Here is a 19,800-nt window from a genome sequence, read left to right as displayed (position 1 = left end):
ACTACTGAATTAAAGAGATCACATTTTCTAGGGGTCATCATTTATACTTAATATGTAGCTGACTTTATGCAAACTCAAGTGGAGCACATATCCCCGACCATACGCCTTCATTTAGCAGATACTACATCCATGCTAGTAATTGCTTATTACAGGTATTTACATATTCGAGTAACAACAATTACTGGTAATACATAAATTGAAACGGGACAATTTTACTTGTCACAGGATTTTATTTGGAGTCAAGATGAACATTGGTAAGAATTTCAAACAGCCAATCTGGCAACAGACTCTTTTCTGGAATGCCTTCAAAAACACATAAGAAACTCAAATTTCCTGTTTGCTTGTGCCTTTTAATATTCTTCTCCTTCCTCCTCTCCTTCACCCTCAATGGAATCAACTCCGACCTCCTCGTAATCTTTCTCCAGAGCAGCCATGTCTTCTCTGGCCTCGGAGAACTCTCCCTCCTCCATGCCCTCACCAACATACCAGTGCACGAAGGCGCGTTTGGCGTACATCAGGTCGAACTTGTGGTCAAGGCGAGCCCAGGCCTCCGCGATGGCGGTGGTGTTGCTCAGCATGCACACAGCCCTCTGGACCTTGGCCAGGTCTCCACCTGGAACCACGGTTGGAGGCTGGTAGTTGATGCCTACCTTGAAACCAGTGGGACACCAGTCCACAAATTGGATGGTGCGCTTGGTTTTGATGGTGGCAATGGCTGCGTTGACATCTTTGGGCACCACATCGCCACGGAAGAGCAAGCAGCAGGCCATGTACTTGCCGTGACGAGGGTCGCATTTGACCATTTGATTGGCTGGCTCGAAACAGGCGTTGGTAATTTCTGCCACAGAGAGCTGCTCGTGGTAAGCCTTCTCAGCGGAGATGACAGGGGCGTAGGTAGCCAGGGGGAAGTGGATACGGGGGTAGGGCACCAAGTTGGTCTGGAACTCTGTCAGATCCACATTGAGGGCACCATCGAAGCGAAGGGAGGCGGTGATGGAGGAAACGATCTGACTGATCAGCCTGTTCAGGTTGGTGTAAGTGGGGCGCTCGATGTCGAGGTTCCTGCGGCAGATGTCGTAGATGGCCTCGTTGTCCACCATGAAGGCGCAATCGGAGTGCTCCAGGGTGGTGTGAGTGGTCAGGATGGAGTTGTAGGGCTCCACCACGGCGGTAGACACCTGAGGAGCAGGGTAGATGGAGAACTCCAGTTTGGACTTCTTGCCATAGTCCACGGACAGACGTTCCATCAGCAGGGAGGTGAAACCGGAACCAGTGCCGCCTCCAAAACTGTGGAACACCAAGAAACCCTGGAGGCCTGTACACTGGTCAGCCTAAAGATACAAATAACATTAGGACAAGATGCTTTGTCCCTCAGGCCAAAACCATGACCAGGATTAGTACAATTGGCAAAGAAAGGACATCAATACACACCAATTTACGAATCCTATCTAGCACCAGGTCAATGATTTCCTTGCCAATGGTGTAATGTCCACGTGCGTAGTTGTTGGCGGCATCCTCCTTGCCAGTGATCAGCTGCTCGGGGTGGAAGAGCTGGCGGTAGGTTCCAGTGCGCACCTCATCTAGGGAGTTTATAAATATTAGTCATATCGGGTCTAGAAGTAATTGATGTCTAAAAGAGTTTTACCAATGACAGTGGGCTCCAAGTCCACAAAGACGGCTCTGGGGACGTGTTTTCCAGCTCCAGTCTCGCTGAAGAAGGTGTTGAAGGAATCATCTCCACCTCCCAGTGTCTTGTCGCTGGGCATCTGTCCGTCCGGCTGGATACCGTGTTCCAGGCAGTACAGCTCCCAGCATGCATTTCCGATCTGGACACCAGCCTGACCAACGTGGATGGAGATACACTCGCGCTGTACGAGAAATAATGTTTGAGTTAATCCAAATGTCATTTGAGTTACGGCTTTACTATTGTACCTAAAATGAAACACAATTTTAACTCATTCACTGCCATCCCTGGTTCATGTATTGTATTCAGAGCATGTGCTGTGGTAGTTAATAAAAGAAGAAAGTTTATACTAAAAATAACCATTGACAGCAATATATGTCCAATTCATTTTGTCTAATGGATGCTGTCACCATATAGTAGCTGCCAATCCTCCCATTTAAAATGGGTTAGATGTCTATTGCCGTCAATGGCAGTCAGGGAGATGATATTGAAATATCCTACTGCGCCCCTATCGTTTGCTACACGCATTGCAGTATGAGACACCACCCTGCAGCATGATAAACCACAGGGGACACAATCGCTGAAGACAAACTACCCCTCCCCACCCTTGCAGGAGTAAAATGCTCTTTTGTTCAGTGATTTTTTTTTTTTTTTTGCACCCCCTTCTCTTGTCTTTCAAGCGACACTTTCCTCTTTCGGCAAGGAAATGCAAATACGACGCGCATGCGCGTGCAGGCTCTCGTTCTGGAATATTCCACTTGCTCTCCTCCACCGAGGATGCACAATCACGGCGTTGTATGTGTTTAAAAAAAAAAAAAAAAAGTGGAAGGGCGAACTTGAAATTCAATGCCTGGGTTAATTAACGTAGTGGAAAATTGCACAACGTCAAAATTAATGTTTCTCCAAATCAATTTGAAAAAAATTAAAATGATACTTTTTTTCGACGCACGTTGCATTTACCCAAGCTTAAAATGTATTCAGGTATGAATTAATAAAAAGAGTTCTTAAATTAATTATGAGCTACAAACAAAAAAAGCATTCATCCATCCATCCCCACCCAGGCAAGCCCCTCCCTGCCACCCAACGTCGTACGCAAGGTGCCCAATTCATTTTAGAACATTTTACAGATTAAAATCCCCCCAAAATTTAAACAAAAATGTTTATTTCATTTGAATTAGGACGCCTACTTTGAGCATCTCTCCTCTCAGCACCGCCAGTCATTGTTCTCACACACGCGCACGCACAGCATCACAACCTGCTTCAATCGCACGACTTCCAATTAATTTAAGAAGCACTCATCACTTCATTCAATACAACAAATCCAAATGGTTAGTTAAGACATCATTACAGAAGCTCAGCCAAGATAAGGACGCCGTGCTTGAAGGAGCCGATTCGACAATCTCTTTTTATCCTTGCAAAGGACGTCAATGAAAAAAGAAAAAAAAAAACACCAGCCTAAATCAAGCATATAAATAATCCATAAACTCACCATGTTTTCTTCTAGAGCTCAAAGCAGGAGAGAGGAGGAAGAAAAAGATTTTTTTTCTTTTGACAAAGGCGTTTGGGTTGCGTGTTGTACCCAACGGGGTCGATGCAACAACTGCTGAATGGCAGGGCGGTGCTTCCACATTTATACAAGCACGGCAGCATTGGGTAGAACGAAAGGAGCGATTTACTGCCCCCTCTTGGTCATTTAAATACGTCTTAAATGCATTTCTCGGGGTTGTTCAGTGCATTGATGACACTGCTCCAGGCAGAAAATCAAAAATTTATTTTATTACATTGCAGTAATTTTCAATCATTGTGCCATATACATTATCATTCTACATTCATTTTTTTGTTCTCTAACAACAGATGTGGTGACCGGTTATCGTCGTGCAAGAAATGGACAAAGCAGTGCGTGGTATACTTTAGGCGTGGTTTTCAGCAATCAAAAAAGCAGCAGGGGGAAATATATTCTACTTTTTGATTTCTTTTGTCTGACCAAGCATTACACATTAGGATTTTGTCCTAGAAATTCACCACTAAATTTAAATCAAATAAAATACAAATATTGAAATGTCTAAAAACCATACATCCGTAGATACATCCAGAAGATCCATCCATCCAAACATACTTATTAATCATGTACAGTACAGGTATGTTTGGTATTTTTCCCATAATTTATGTTTATTTCATTGTTATTTAATAATGTTGTTTATAATACATTATCTTCATATATATATTTTATCATTACTTTCAATGTATTACAATGAGAAGGCTGTATGGGGAACAGCCATCACAGTGTTGTGAAACAGCTAATGTTAAACCAAAACATTTTTACAGTACTAAATTTCAACATCTTACTAAATATATCTAATGCACTGTATGTATTTACGACAGCCATGGTTGCACTGGTTCACCACGATGGCCATCCTCTCCTCTCTCTTTTGTGTCCTCATTCTCTGCAGTGATGTCATACAGTGGGCCGATCACATGACCTCCGCGTCACTTAATTTCTCTCGCTGTGGTTTTGGGGCGTTTCCTCACTTTCTAACCTCTATGCGAACCAAAAAAAAAACCCCAACACTGTTGAGGATTGTTGTTATGTGTAAAGAAATGAGACATAGCTATTTTACTGCAGGAGAAGGCCTGGTTATCAAAGTTTGCTTGACAGAGCATGCTGCAGTGTTTCTGCGACAAATAGTAATCGATGAATGGATAGATGGATGGATGGACACAGACAGACAGACAGACAAACAGGAAACAAAGCCTCTCGAGAACATTCTTCCTCCTCCTCCTCGTCAGCAGCTGTGGTAAAGGGAGGGTTGGAGCAGCTGCACTGCGAGAGTAGAATGCTTAAAAGATGGGAGTGGTCCTCTCCTGGCACTAAAGTGGCTGTGCTGCATCGCGCAAAGAGAACACGACACCATTTCCCAATGACAGAGCATTTTCCATCCAGCACAGCACAACCATAATCCAATAGAAATACGTCCCATTTTTGCCGTGCAGCAGATTTTCATTTTGGTCTTGTAATGCTTTCTTGAATTAAGAACAAAATCAAGATTGGGTATGAGAAGTTTGACATTTTTGCGCTATCACTAACTGGTATTTGGATCTAAGGTCATAGTTCTTCCAAAGAGAACAAACTCAATAAATGGCGGATCTGAAAAATTTGTCCAACTGAAGGACTGTAGTTGTTGAATCACTTTGGCATTTATGGGACTGTACATCCCACAGAATCTTAATGGCACACTTCATCTCTTCATCATTCTCAATGAACTAGGAAGCAATTCAGCCTGGGCAGAGGTCTGCGTTATTCAAGACAGTTATAGTATTTCTTAAAAAACACAAGCTTTGTAAGACTCCTGATGCTAATATGATAATTTATTACCAGAGTGAGTCATCTGATGACAAGAAAACAGAGACTAAAATGAGCTGTTTTGGCACTGAATGTCTATTTTAAGACGCATCACATTCAAAGGCACAACCTCTTTTTGGGCCTTGAGGCAACTTGTCAAAAAATCTCTTTTGTTTTTTAGCAGCCTTGGTACTAAGATGTTCAGTAGTCCTGATGTGTATGTACTATTTAATAGTGTGTGTTGTCTTGCTGTGGGGAAAAACAAGACTTGACCACACCCTGTTACAACTACTCACCACAATATTTTTAGATGAACAGGCATTTTCAAGTAGAGAACATCAGCGTGAAGAAGCCGAGAAGCGGCCTCAGCCTTGCACGGCAGCTGCTGCGGGGTTGCTGCTATTTAAGCCAGGTCACGTGACATCCAGATAAAGGCGGTCTTATGCGGATACTGGGGCTGTATCCAGGCAACGGCGCTATTCATCCCTTAGCAACCGTTAAATCTTGGGAGGAGGAATGGGGGTTGGGCCATCTGTGCCTGTGCATGACTGGACAGAATGACCTCATTTGTCAGCTAAACCTCTTGGAAACAAAGATTTGGCACAAAATCAGTCTGGGTCGACAAATATATGCATTGTTTACTTGACAAACCGATAGACGGATTACCTACATACAACAAACACTGCTTCACGGCTTATGCGGCAACCTTTTCTATCTCTCGTCAGTTGGCTCGAACAACACTTAAGCTCATTGGCTTTATATCAAGTGTTGCCAGTTCAAATGGCTGCTAGTGTTTATACTTTTAGAGGACAAACGGTCAAGCCTAATTGATAATACAACCTATAAACCAATCACATGCATTATGGATGCGACTCAACAAATCAATAATACCGTCTTCCTGTGCATGTATTACTGCCAATACATAAAATGTGATGAATTCAAAGAAAAATATAAAATACGTTGTTTTACTGAAATGGTCTGATATCTTCACCAGGTTTTCCCATTTGTAAACAGGGATTTTGGCCCATTCTTCCACACAAATCTTCACTAGATCTATCAGGTCTCGGGGCTGTCGTTGAGCAACATGAAGTTACAGCTCCATCCAAAGATTTTCTATTGGATTGAGGTCTGGAGACTGGCAAGGCCACTCCAGCACCTTGAAATGCTTTTTACGCAACCACTCCTTGGTCAACTTGGCCGTGTGCTCCGGATCATTGTCATGTTGGAAGATTCAGCCACGACTGATCTTCAAGTCTCTGACAGGGGGAAGGAGGTTGTGGCTCGAAATCTGATGATACATTTCACCGTTCATCCTGTTTCATACAGTACAGTCGTCCTGTCCCCTTTGCCAAAAAGCAGGCCCAAAGCATAAGGTTTCCACCTCCATACCTTAAAGTAAAGATGGTGTTCATGGGATTATACTCACCACAAGTAAAGTTTGCACCAAAAAGTTGTACTTTGGTCTCATCTGACCACATGACTTTCTCCCATGACCCCTCTGCATCATTCAGATGGTCCCTTGCAAACTTCAGGTGGGCCTTCACCAGGGGTGAAAGTGGGCCAGAATGGTCAGGAACGCAGTTCCGGTAAAAGATTCAGGGCCAGAATGCAGTGCCGGTATAAGAATTAGGGCCGGAATCCTGTTCCGGTATAAGATTCAGGGCCGGAATGCTGTTCCGGTACACGGTGCTTTGATTCCGAAAATATGACAGCAACTGTCAAAACGCTACGTAAAAAAATGCTAAGCTGCCACAAATGCATTTCAGCTCCAAGAAGGAAACAATCTACCAACATCAGATTTACATACACAAGTGTTAACAACAAGCATAATAAAGTGCTTGTGTTGCGTAATCCGTTTCCACCAATATTTATTATTGATTTTATTTCACGGACAACATGGAGGTTTCCCCAGCTGCTGCAGTTATTTGAGTCTGACAATGAGTCACGTCAATGTGCGAATGCACACAGCAAAGCAAAACGCCTGGACTCATTTATCCGTTCAATTGGCTGTCATATTGACATGTGATCAGCAGAGATGGTTAGCTCTGATTGGTTCAAATGTGCATGTTTTCTTAAACAGCAAAAAAAAAAAAAAAAAAAAAAAAAAAAGCTCGTTGAATTGATGCAACAAAAAAAGGGGCAATGCAACAAAAAATGGATCAAATCTTTAAGCAACGAAAGAGTTAAGGAGGTTTATTTATCATATTTAGTTGTATTCACTCTGATGGGGAGGTTAAGAACATCTTAGCTGTCAATGTGCACTTTGGACTTATATTTGGTCATTTATGTTAGGCTACTTATCCATTTCCTTATGATTTAAAAAAGCCAATGTTTGCGCGATCTTCAAAATATATTCCATTTCATTCTGCGTAATATAAGTCATTTGTACTTATTTTTCTGAATGTATGTTACTTATATCTTTATTACTGAAAAAAAAAAGTAAATATTTACATTAACTTCAATTTTAATATATATCATATGTTCTTAAGTAGTTAAAATTGAAATTTGGCATTTAGTATGTGAGGAAATGAGGGAAAATAAAAATTAGGAGATGGAGGTTGGGGTTATTGCTGTTTTTGTTAACTTTTATTTTGCAAATCATTGAAAATCAGGTTTTGTATGTGTTATAGAAATACTGTAACTGTGCTAAAACTGTTTTCTTTGCATTTCAGTAGTTTAAGAGGTTTGACACCCCCCCCCCCCCCCAAAATAAAATAAATTAAAAATAAAAATAAAATAACAAATTCTGGCTCCGTGGCAACCTTCACGTCGGGGAGTTCTGGCAAGAAATTCTAGCCACTTTCACCCCTGGCCTTCACATGTATTGGCTTCAACCTTTAGAGCAATGCATTATTTTAAACCATTGCACTGTAGTGTTCTACTGACAGTAGCCTTTGAAACTGTGCATCCAGCTCTCTTCAGGTCATTGAGCAGCTCCTGCCGTGTAGTTCTAGGCTGAACCCTCCATTTTCTCATAATGAGTGATGTCCCACGAAGAGAGATTTTACATTGAGCCCCAGTCCGAGGTCGATTAAAAATCATGTTTAGCCTTTTCAATGTTCTAACAATTGCTGCAACTGTTGATTTGTTCTCACCAAGATACTTTCCAATTGTCCCATAGCCTTTTCCAGCTTTGTAGAGGTCAACAATTTCTTTTCTGGTGTCTTTCAAAAGCTCTCTAGTCTTGCCCATGGTAGCAGTTCGATTATGACTGACTGTAGGGTGCACAGGTGACAATAATGAGCTCAAACCAATGGTGGGTGGGTGGTTACTCATGGGGTAAAGGTGGACTAATTTTAAGGTAGACTGACAACTCTTTGAGTGTCATAATTATTGCTGATTCTCAGGGGTACAAATACTTATGGACCCCAGTAAATTACAAATAAATCATTGAAAAATCCTACAATGTCAGTTCCGGATTTGAATTTTAAGATTACGTCTCTATAAGTGGAAATGTACCTATGATTGAAATTTCAGACCTCTACCTATTTTCTAAGTGGGTGAACTTCCAAAATCACAAGAGGTGCAAACATTTCTGCTCCTCACTGTATTTTACTAATGCCTCACAGATTACTATCAAAGTTTAATTGTGTACTGTACTAATAGACTTAAAGGGATGCTGGTAATGCAAATGTTACCAGTAAGACACAGTAATTTTATTTTGATTTTTAAATGTTTTTACCAGTGATTAAATGTTACTTCCCTTGCCCATACAGACTATGAACTTGATATGCTTGATAAGGAGGCTATCAGTAACACCCCTTCCATAAAAATCCGGCACATGCTAATCCAGCATAATGTTGCTGGATTTGTTGTTTTAGATCAAGGGATATCATCAGTGATCCCATTGATTGCTTTTATTGTGGCTTTTTATTACTGATATTTACTTATTTATCTAGCTGTTAATTATTACCCTAGCATTTTACTGTCATTTGTTTGTCAGTGAACCCCCTTTGGGATTTTTTGGACCATAATTAGGACCATACAAATAAAGTTGAGATGACGTTCTAGTTGTTCTACTTGTGCGCCCTAAATGATTGCTCTGAACGGAATAACTAGTAAACACAAAGAGTGTGCTAAAAATTACAATACAAGAAAAAAAGTACATGAAAGATAATTAATAATTACTCATTTGCTTTGCGTTTGACGAGTTTATCCAAGAGTATTCAAGGTTCTCTTCCCAACTAGCTGTCTGTCTGGGCCTGCGTGGCTGGGAGCATCACACTGAAATTACGCAGCATTTTCCTCTCAGTTAGCCATGTTGCTGCACAATACCGGGTGGGGTCAGGAAGGAGGTTTGTGTGATCACTGCGTCAGCAGCCAATAGAAAGTCACAGATTACTTGCACCAAGCTAACTGACAGGCAACTGTCCAATAAAAAAAGAGCAGTAAAACTGTCCGCGCCAGTAATCAGCCAATGGCGGCACAGTAAACCACGGCGCCAGGGAGCGTTAGTATAAATCGCGTCGCCAGTGCCGGTGGACGCCATAACGTCTTACATCGACCGCGTTACAGTCGAATTGTAAGACTTTAACGGACATTCTTTGAACTTCCTCCTTTGGTCATTCAAGAGAAGCAAGATGGTAAGAGAAGCTTTTTAAACTTTTACAAGCTGCAGACTAGAGTTGGCGTGTTTATGTCACATCAATCTCGGAAAAGAGGAACTGGGTAGAAACGGGGTGAAAGTAGATTTCGAATTTGTTGAAACATTTTCATTTGTTGAGAAAGTTCGTCTTCATCATCGGCGAAATTTGGTCCTAAAATGCTCACTGGGCGGACAAGTTAGCAGACCGCCTGACTCCAATGATTTGCTCACGCGGCACTTTTTGCCCTAAAGACCGACCATTTTCTTGAATGGTGCTGTTGAGTACAAACTTAATTCTGTTCTCAAGAGTTGCACATTGGGATGGGTAACGATGAGCACAGCGTTTGGCGTTACGCTACCAACGCCCAGGGACCTTCAATCCAGGGAGAGGAGGAGGAGGAGGAGGAGGATGGATGGGTGCAGGCGGGCGGGGGCAACGGTTTGTGACGGGGCGGGTGCTGAGGCCATCCATTGATAGCATGAAGCCAAGCGGGGTCTTCATATAACGCATACGAATATCATAAAACTTATCAACAGTCTGCTGCTTTTCAGTGGTAACTATAGTAACATTCTGGGATAATCTGCAATGTAAGCAATTCTAATAAAAATGTGAATAACTTGATGAATTTAATTTCCATCCTCTGCACAGCGTGAGTGTATCTCCATCCATGTTGGTCAAGCTGGCGTCCAGATTGGCAATGCATGCTGGGAGTTGTACTGCCTGGAACACGGCATTCAGCCGGACGGACAGATGCCCAGCGACAAGACAATCGGAGGCGGGGATGATTCCTTTAACACCTTCTTCAGTGAGACTGGAGCAGGAAAACACGTCCCCAGAGCAGTCTTTGTCGACCTGGAGCCCACTGTCATTGGTAAAACTATCGCTCTTGTAGAAATCAATTACTCAGAGACGTTGTATGGCTGATTTCTACGGAATCTCATCAGATGAGGTACGAAGTGGAACCTACCGCCAGCTCTTCCACCCGGAGCAGCTGATCACCGGCAAAGAGGACGCTGCCAACAACTACGCACGTGGACACTACACCATTGGCAAAGAAATCATTGACCTGGTCCTAGACAGGATCCGCAAATTGGTGTGTACAGGTCTTCTTACTTTACCAATTAGCCTGGTCATGGGTTATCATGTTTTTAGCCCGAGGGAAGAAATCACAGAAGCCTTTTGTCCTAATTTGTCCCTTGCTTTGTGTCGTCAGGCCGACCAGTGCACGGGCCTCCAGGGCTTCTTGGTGTTCCACAGCTTCGGAGGTGGCACCGGTTCAGGTTTCACCTCCCTGCTGATGGAGCGTCTGTCCGTGGACTATGGCAAGAAGTCCAAACTGGAGTTCTCCATCTACCCTGCTCCTCAGGTGTCCACCGCTGTGGTGGAGCCCTACAACTCCATTCTGACCACTCATACCACTCTGGAGCACTCAGACTGTGCCTTTATGGTGGACAACGAAGCTATCTACGACATCTGCCGCAGAAACCTTGACATCGAGCGCCCTTCTTACACCAACCTGAACCGGCTGATCGGCCAGATAGTGTCCTCAATTACTGCCTCCCTTCGCTTCGATGGTGCCCTTAATGTGGATCTGACGGAGTTCCAGACCAACTTGGTGCCCTACCCCCGTATCCACTTCCCGCTGGCCACCTATGCCCCAGTCATCTCAGCTGAGAAGGCATACCACGAGCAGCTGTCTGTGGCAGAAATCACCAATGCCTGCTTCGAGCCTGCCAATCAAATGGTCAAATGCGACCCTCGTCACGGAAAGTACATGGCCTGTTGCCTTCTGTACCGTGGCGATGTGGTGCCCAAAGATGTCAACGCAGCAATTGCCGCGATCAAAACCAAGCGCACCATCCAATTTGTGGACTGGTGCCCCACTGGTTTTAAAGTAGGCATTAACTACCAGCCTCCAACCGTGGTTCCAGGTGGAGACTTGGCCAAGGTTCAGAGGGCTGTGTGCATGCTTAGCAACACCACCGCCATCGCAGAGGCCTGGGCCCGCCTCGACCACAAGTTTGACCTGATGTATGCCAAACGCGCATTCGTGCACTGGTATGTTGGTGAGGGCATGGAGGAGGGGGAGTTCTCCGAGGCCAGAGAAGACATGGCTGCGCTGGAGAAGGATTACGAGGAGGTTGGAGTCGATTCCGTTGAGGGTGAAGGAGAGGAGGAAGGAGAAGAATATTAAATGGCACTCGCTACATTTGGAAAATGTGTTCTTGAAAAAGCATTCCTATATTCTGTTAGTAAAGTATGACTTGTTTCAATAAACATGATGTGAAGCTGCTTTGTTTTAATGAATGGTGATGCATTGTTTTGCATTATTTTATTGCAGCTCGGGTGACATGCAACATAACAAAATCACCAAGTTGCTACTCATGTTCAAGTCCACTGCTTCCCCTGGTGATTGATTCAGAAGAACTAACTCGTGGATAATTTTCCTATGTGCTCAGAGGTAAAATGTGTAGAAGTAGGCCAAAATTTGCTCTCCTGGTATTAGGGATGGGTACATGAGCCAAGCTCTTATGCTGATATACAAATAATCAATAGTGATGAGTGAAATTGACAAATTATTCATTGCTTTGCTATCTGTTGACTGCCCCATAGGTCTTCAAGGGCCATTCAACCTTGTGTTTGCAAGGCCATATATTTTCCGGGACTTCAGGATTTTAGATGCCAACCGAACTAAGTGTTTTGGCCATTGAGAGTGATTAATATAATTTTGGAGTTTATTCATGTCAGGGAGGCAATAAAAAGTACTGGATTCACTGTTTAAGCACTGTCTGACCAAGCCATGTTGGCAATAATTTTACATTCAAGTATAGTAATTTAGTATTGCAACCTTTTTGTACGTTACAACACCTCAAAATCATGGCTTCAGTAGATATTGTCATTGGCCAATAACTGAGCTGGCAAATGTAATTCCGAGTGCATACATTTGCGAAGAGTATGCCTGTGTATGATTTTGTTGTTCAGATTTACCTTAATTTGTACAGTACTTTTTTTTTTTTTCATTACCAAAAATTCACTTGGTTAGTGGCTCTTTATCTGAACCATCATAACGTGGCGCATAAGTACTGTCCAAGCAAAACAAATGGTACGTTAGTGCCACCTTGTGGCAAATATAAAGTGATGCAATTTTCATGTTTATATTTGACTGTCCAATCGAGTTGGATAGATGAAATAATTTTACTCATACATACCAAAAGTTACCAGCGTTAATAATCAAACGCAACATCTTCAGACTGTTGATCATCAGTTGGTTTGTGTTTCTCTAGAACTAGAAACAAAGAGACATGTGGACTAAGTATTGCTCTTACTTAGTACTCGATGACTGCAATGAACGTCCATTCCATTTGAACTTGGATTGCTGACAATGACTGATCATGTTTCCGTGCCATTGTCGGTGATAGCAGTTCATGTGAACCTATATATGGCGGAAAACACTCAGGTGACTTGAAGTTCCGCTCTGAGACCCCCAATTTGGCCAAATATCAAAATGGGACTGTATGCATGTCTGATACATCATTGGAAAGCTTAAAATCTCAATTTTCAGGGGGAAGAAAAATTTTCAACAGGAGGGCATTTTTAAAAAACGAATAAATAAACAGCGAAATCCTAACTGGTGAGGGCATGAGAGAGCACAATTAAAGACAGATATAACCGCGTACTTACCTCTTTTCGATCCAAAAACTCCATTTAGCATGTATCACCAAGTGTCAAGACACAGCTGTGAATGGCCACAGCCAGATTTCTGTGGGATTTTATGGGTGAAACATGGTAATATAACAAGGGTAGCGATGCAGAAATCGCAGACATCAAGGAGTGATGATTTTCTTTTCATATATTTATACTTTTAAACATTTGTTTGTCAATTTTTCTTTGTTTGGATCGATTATCATCCAAAATATCGGGGAAAATGCGACAGTAACAAAAAAATAAAATAATATTAAGCGATAATTATGAGGTAGATATCCGTAACTTATTTACAGACACTATTTTTTTCTTTGTGACATAATTTGCTTAAAAGTTTATAATATGCAGGTGAATACATTTTTAAAGTCCTTTGTTTTTTTTTGGGTAAAACTAAATATGAGACATCAATTAATGATTCTAAGCTAAAAAGGACAGACATTTCGAATAATAAATATAATTACTTACCTTCTTTTTTATGGATGGGTTGAAACAATAGCGGTTGTGCGGTGTCTGTAAACGGGGGTCTCCAGGGTAAAACGGACACATTAAAAATAGTTCAGTGGCTTAATGCGCCATGAAACTGCTATGGCAGCATATAGACATATTGTTCTATCAAACACAACAGTTCTTTTGGCTTAAAATACAGCACTTTATTTTAAAGAGCGGTGCAAGAGCAGAAACTGCTTTTTCAGCCTTGTCTGTGTTTTCCGCCATATATACTGTATATACGACTGACTGGCAACCAGTTTACTGTAGTATGCCTTTTGCCAAAAGTCCAGCACCCCATGACTTAGTCCCATATTAGGTCAGTTGGTGAGTTGGGATCTGGTCAGTGGTCACCCTCATGTACTGGTGACTAGTCTATGCCTGTGGTGTACGTTGCAACTCTCCAAAAGTCAGCTACTAATAAATGAACACTTGAGGGCAGTAGACTATGCCTACATGACTGCACAGCCGTGTTGCCTTGAAAGTGGGCATTTAAGTACTGTAAAATCATTAAACTAACTCGTATTCGTGCGGAGACCTGTTTTTCTCTAATTACATGACCTTAAAGTATAGTAGAAATGTTTCATAGTTCACAGTGATGCAGTGGTGTTACCAGGATGCCAGGTGTGAGTGGGCATTAGTCTTACCTGGGGGGGGTCTACAATGCTCAAGTAGGTCGAAATCCAGCGTAGGGCTACTGCACCTTAAATCATGTTTTGTTTTTTCCTTGAGATAACTGTTGTTGTGATTTGGTCTAAACAAATAAAAGTTGATTTGATTTGATTTGACTTAGAACACATCCATAACTGAACAGTATGGACATGCAGGTGACAATCTTTTTTTTAGGTAACCTATTGTGGTTCCTCGGTTTTATTATTATTATTATAATTATTCTTTGTTTCGCAGCTCCTTTGAGCTCAATTTGACCCCCTTAGAATGCTTCAAAATGCACCAAAATCGGAAGGCAGGTCAAGGTGCAATCTTTGAAACAATGTAAAGACAAATGGACATCAAACGGCCACCCCTATAAATTGGTTGGCCACCCCACTGGCCACCCTGCTTGCCAGTATATCGTTAGATTGTTGTAGCATCAGTTTTGCATTTCATCCCAAATGAATGCATTTATTTTGTTTAGTTAAATGTCGGGCTGTCAAATTTTTCGCTTTAACGGGCGGTAATTAATTTTTAAAAATTAATCACGTGAAAATATTTATCGCAATTAACGCATTCGCGGTACGACTCATACAGGCATTGCCGCAAACAGCCTCCTACAATGGCGGCGTTTTACTTGTATACAGAGATAAGAGGCAGTGTCAAGTGAGTGGAGTAGATATAAGCATTCATTGAGACCGTGCTTTTAATCGGCAAAAGCATCGTCATCTCTCCCACAGCAACTATAAATATTGTGGGAAGCGACGTGGGGAAGAATGACAGGAGTTGATCTTTTTCTTAATACCCTGTTGTGTACCCAACGCAGAGAAGATATAGCATTTGCAGTAAAGATACACGATAATAACGGTCGCCGATAATTATCGGCCGATAATGGCAATTATGACGTCACACAGATAATCCAGATAATAGAAAATTCAACCGATAATGCAAGCCGATAATTATATACTTGATTTAGCCTCCAAATGTGCACAACCGAAGAATTCAGCACGCCGCCTCCTCAACCCCTCCCCTCTCTGAAGCCCCTGAGGGAGGAGGGGTTGAGGAGGCGGAGTTACACGACAAGAAATACTTGAATATTATGGCGGCTGTTACTAAAAAAACGACGCTCTCGCCATTTGCGAAACATGTACCGTAGAAGTTCCACGAGGCCGAAAGAAAGCGTCCTCATTCAAAACCACTAACCCAGCATCCATTTAAAACTGCATCACAAAGATTTTTGGAACAAATACCAGGCTGCTGCTGCTAGCGGGAATGCTAAAGCTCTTGTAAACACAAAGTTAAACTAGGGGCTTGTGATGATACCGAGTCGGGTTGTTTGGGAAAGCAGCCCAAGGCGGGTGGCAAACTCGCATCTAGGGCTAAACACCGGCACGACTGGAGACCGATAGTCGGCAAGTAGCCGTCTTCCGACGGAGCCCGCCGCTCTGGCCGGTCCGGCAGGCCGCCGCCGCCGCCTCGCCGTTGGCGGGGCGGGCAGAGCCCGGTTCCCCGGCTTCAGGACCTCCGGCGAACACCCCGGTTTCTCGAGCGTTCCCTCACGGCGTGCGAGCAGAGCCAGGCCCCGAATACGCCGCGGCGAACCGGCCGGTGCGGGCGGATTATCCGGTACGAACGTAGCCGAGACGAGACACGATTTTTTTTTTTTTTACCGAAATGACCCGAGAGCCAAAGCCCTGGATAAAAAAATAATGCAGTTTATACGACCACCATTCTTCATGAAAAACATGCCAATCACATTTTCACCACGGACATTTGGAAAAGTGATGTCCAGTAAGCAAGCTTATCATGACGGCACAGTGGTTAGATGATAATTTAAACATGGAGAAAACGAAGTCAGCGCGTCAATAATGCATTCAGTATGTAAAATGACGAGCGGTCAGATGACTTTGTAATGCTGCCTTTATTTTCGGCTTAACAAAACTCAGGCACAAAACAACACGCACGGAGATGCGAGCTCCAACTGCATCCAAATAGTACTGCCGTTTATCAGTTTAGCTGCTGTAAAGCGAATGTCGCGACTCGTGAGTGCCGCAAATGTAAACAAAGCGCTGCAGAATAGGTACATGACATCTCGCTCTTTTGAGTTAATCATTTTCGCAGTGTGCAACAAAGCATATAACATTAGCAATCACTTTTCAAATTAATTTAACATATTTGTCTGCTCAATTACAGATAACCTAAACTTATTGGCACTTATTAACACTTATTAATTTAAATATGCACATTCCTGTTGTAATGAAATAACAATAATATTCTGTAGCCACAAATATTCAAAATCTTTTCTTCTTCCAAGTTTTTTTTAGGATTAAGTATAATAATGTATTGCTTAAAGTAAGGCTGTTAAGATTATTTTCAGCTAGCTATTTTTCTTCCAAGAAATCTGAGAGAAATACACCTGAAGCGCTGGCAGATAATTTCACTTATTTCCAATAGATTTACACTTAAAACTGACTAGTAACGCTTGTCAGGGCAGGATGAGTGCATAAAAGGTAAAAAAGGGAGTAGACGTCCACTTATGCACTTTTAATAGACAAAAATAAATAAATCCAGCTCAACCACTCGTCACTTGGGAGAACAACGGACCGCGCACACATCGTCACACTTGACTCCCCAAAAAGTAGGTAGCAACTGAAGAAGAAAGTGAACATACAACATAAAGAGGCGCCACCGTGTGGTGGATGTCCTAAGGAACAAAGAGGATCACAGAAGTGAAGTGTGTTTTGCAGTGTATTAATGTTATGTTAGGAATGGCTTACTTTTAAAGACATTTTTGTGCAACTTAGGTATTTACTCTGTAAGTAATTGTTGCCAAAAGTTTACCATTACACAATGTCAGACAATGTCATTATTTAGATGTTGGAATTGACGACTTGTTCGTATTTTATGTTGAAAAAAAAAAGAGCAATAAATTATGTTTTTGCACAGTAATATTTTCTTTTGTTTAAAATTTGACATAAATCTTTTAATAGAATTATCGGCTTGATATTATCGGTTATCGGTAGGAATGAGGAGGAAATTATCGGTTATCGGTATCGGTTGAAAAATGTATTATCGTGCATCACTAATTTGCAGCCACCACACACAGTCATGGTCGCACCACTTCCCATCATGCATTTGGGCAGAACAGTTAAGTCGCTACAGTATCATTTACTGAAAGCTCAACAAATACACTAGATGGCAATATTTAGTCACAATATACAAACTCACATTTTTATAAGTCTTTCTATCCGTGGATCCCTTTCACAGAAAGAATGTTAATAATGTTAATGCCATCTTGTGGATTTATTGTTATAATAAACAAATATAGTACAGTACATATGTGCAGTATGTTGAATGTATATATCCGTCTTGTCTTATCTTTCCTTTCCAACAATAATTTACAGGAAAATTTGGCATATTTTAGAGATGGCTTGAATTGCGATTAATTACGATTAATTTTTAAGCTGTGATTAACTCGATTAAAAATTTTAATCGTTTGACAGCCCAAGTTAAATGTACACCTTATGCTTAATATACTGTATACATAACACAATAAAACAGAATTGTTGTAGAACTCAAAATGTTGACTGGACAGTTATGGACTATGCACATTAAATCATTAGTAACATCAAATATTACACATTACACCAAAGTATATCAGTAGCCGTGTCCTTAAGTCTTTCTGATAGTTTTCCCCTGACCTTTTTACTGCAATAATATAATGAAAACCCGAAATTATGGCTTTTAGTTTTGGCCACCCCAAGATTTTAAGTGGCCCCATCTGGCCACCCCTATGAAAAATTTCTGGAGGCGCCACTGCTTCAGAATGCTTCAAAACTCACCAAACTCAACAGCCAGGTGTACACTGGTGAAAACTTTGATAAAATGTAAAAACAAAAATAAAATTAAAAAAAATCCAAAATATGCGTGAATGTGTGTAGCGCCCCCTGGGAACAAAACCAACATTTAATTTTAATTTTTTTTATTTTTTTATTTTTTTTTTTATGGTGAAAGATGAGGTAACAACGCAAAGGCTAAAACTTAGAACAAACACATCAGTACTATATGAATGGGATACCGTACGTGGTGCCCAGACTGCCGTTAGTACTACATCCAGTTTTCTTTGGGTGGGCAAAGCGTGTCCGTGGGTGAGCATTGCCCACCCCTGCTCCCCCCCGGTAACGCCCCTGCAGTGATGCCAGACTCCATCCGTCCATCCATCCATCAAGCGCAGAAGCATACCTTAGTGGAACTGTGTGGGCAGGTAACCAAGCAATTGCAGCGCTATAAATACTGTATGTAGACAACCATTTAAGGCTTAGTGTTCAGTGAAACTGCATGCATGGTTTTGGAATGTGGGAGCCCAGATGTGAATCTTAAATCTTTAAGAGTAAGGCAGATGTGTTAAATAGGCCACTCTGCACAGTAATTCAATTCATTCATTTTGCCAACAAGAGTGACTGACTGTCACTGAGTCACTGAGTGATCGAGAACTTTTCCAAATGTTCATTTGCGAACTACTGGTTTTTGTGTAATACCATTCAGCATTCAATTGTCCAATGTGACGTAAATTTCCCTGTCAGTTTGAAATCACCATAATAGTGGGCTTCATGCTGACGTCAGACACCACCACCAGTGCACATACTGCAGAATAAGTTTTTGTCTCCATGCTGCTTGGTGTCAGCCAGCAGAACAATGTCGTTTCTGTATGAGTGACAAGAATGTCCCCCTCTATTGAAACCCTGCCACTCACACATTCCTCTCTCATGGGCTGCCCACACTGAGCAGCACAGAGGCCTCCGATGCCTCAAGGGCACTTTTAGACGACAGAAGTTCTGATCAGCTCGTGAAATGGCAAAACCGTTCTTCATCAAATGCAGAAAAATACACGCTAAAAGCAATAGTAGAGAACAACAATCTCATCTATTTACTTGTCGGCCCTAGTAAAGAGCCTTTTGGCAGCAAGAAAGTGGCCTCGTGCAGAAAATTGGAGGCTGTGGAGTAAGGGTGGGACAAAATATCAAATATTATTTTTGCTGTGTAATCAAAACCAAGTACGGTACATCATTCAAGCATGTCAAGTTCAATATCTGTCTGAAAAAAAAAAAAAAGTCATCCATTTGTACGTTTTCTACAAAGGTTGTGCCTTATTTGGGTATTGAGTGAGCCAGTCCATTGTGTTACCCATATAACCCTTTTCGTTTTTATCAGAATATATTTGTTGTTATTTATTTCTGTTTTACGTGATCACTGTGCAATAAGACAGTTCCCTTCTAATGATCTGTATTTCTTCCACTTAAGTGCTATATTGTGGTAGTTACTGTTCTTATCATTGATATGTCATATTCTTA

General features: G+C 41.8%; 2 protein-coding genes across 3 annotated transcripts; one reads left to right on the top strand and one right to left on the bottom strand.

The window, feature by feature from the left end:
• Nucleotides 1-210: 210 nt before the first annotated feature.
• LOC130912020 (tubulin alpha-1B chain) lies at nt 211-3,337 on the bottom strand. The gene is made up of 4 exons (XM_057829746.1): nt 3,174-3,337; nt 1,646-1,868; nt 1,432-1,580; nt 211-1,331 (listed from the first exon to the last, which is right to left on the bottom strand). The coding sequence occupies exons 1-4, from the start codon at nt 3,174-3,176 to the stop codon at nt 351-353; spliced, it is 1,356 nt and encodes a 451-aa protein (XP_057685729.1). The 5' UTR covers nt 3,177-3,337; the 3' UTR covers nt 211-350.
• A 6,131-nt stretch (nt 3,338-9,468) lies between these two features.
• LOC130912018 (tubulin alpha-1A chain) lies at nt 9,469-11,902 on the top strand. Of its 2 annotated transcripts, XM_057829744.1 has the most exons (4): nt 9,469-9,607; nt 10,259-10,481; nt 10,555-10,703; nt 10,824-11,902. In XM_057829744.1, exons 1-4 carry the CDS (start codon nt 9,605-9,607, stop codon nt 11,802-11,804), a joined length of 1,356 nt encoding a protein of 451 aa, XP_057685727.1. In that variant the 5' UTR covers nt 9,469-9,604; the 3' UTR covers nt 11,805-11,902. The 2 variants fall into 2 exon arrangements, with proteins under 2 accessions (XP_057685727.1, XP_057685726.1); XM_057829743.1 differs by having other exon boundaries at nt 10,555-11,902.
• Nucleotides 11,903-19,800: the final 7,898 nt, after the last annotated feature.

The sequence above is a fragment of the Corythoichthys intestinalis genome, chromosome 2, assembly GCF_030265065.1.
Source record: "Corythoichthys intestinalis isolate RoL2023-P3 chromosome 2, ASM3026506v1, whole genome shotgun sequence".
NCBI classification, from domain to species: Eukaryota; Metazoa; Chordata; class Actinopteri; order Syngnathiformes; family Syngnathidae; genus Corythoichthys; species Corythoichthys intestinalis.
This window is presented reverse-complemented; position numbering and strand designations above follow the sequence as displayed.

What these genes read in the sequence shown, in the direction of transcription:
- LOC130912020 (XM_057829746.1), bottom strand. An exon ending in CTTGGAGCCCACTGTCATTG is followed by an intron (nt 1,581 to 1,645) that starts GTAAAACTCTTT and finishes TAAACTCCCTAG; the next exon opens with ATGAGGTGCGCACTGGAACC. An exon ending in TAGATAGGATTCGTAAATTG is followed by an intron (nt 1,332 to 1,431) that starts GTGTGTATTGAT and finishes TTGTATCTTTAG; the next exon opens with GCTGACCAGTGTACAGGCCT.
- LOC130912018 (XM_057829743.1), top strand. An exon ending in CCTGGAGCCCACTGTCATTG is followed by an intron (nt 10,482 to 10,554) that starts GTAAAACTATCG and finishes GAATCTCATCAG; the next exon opens with ATGAGGTACGAAGTGGAACC.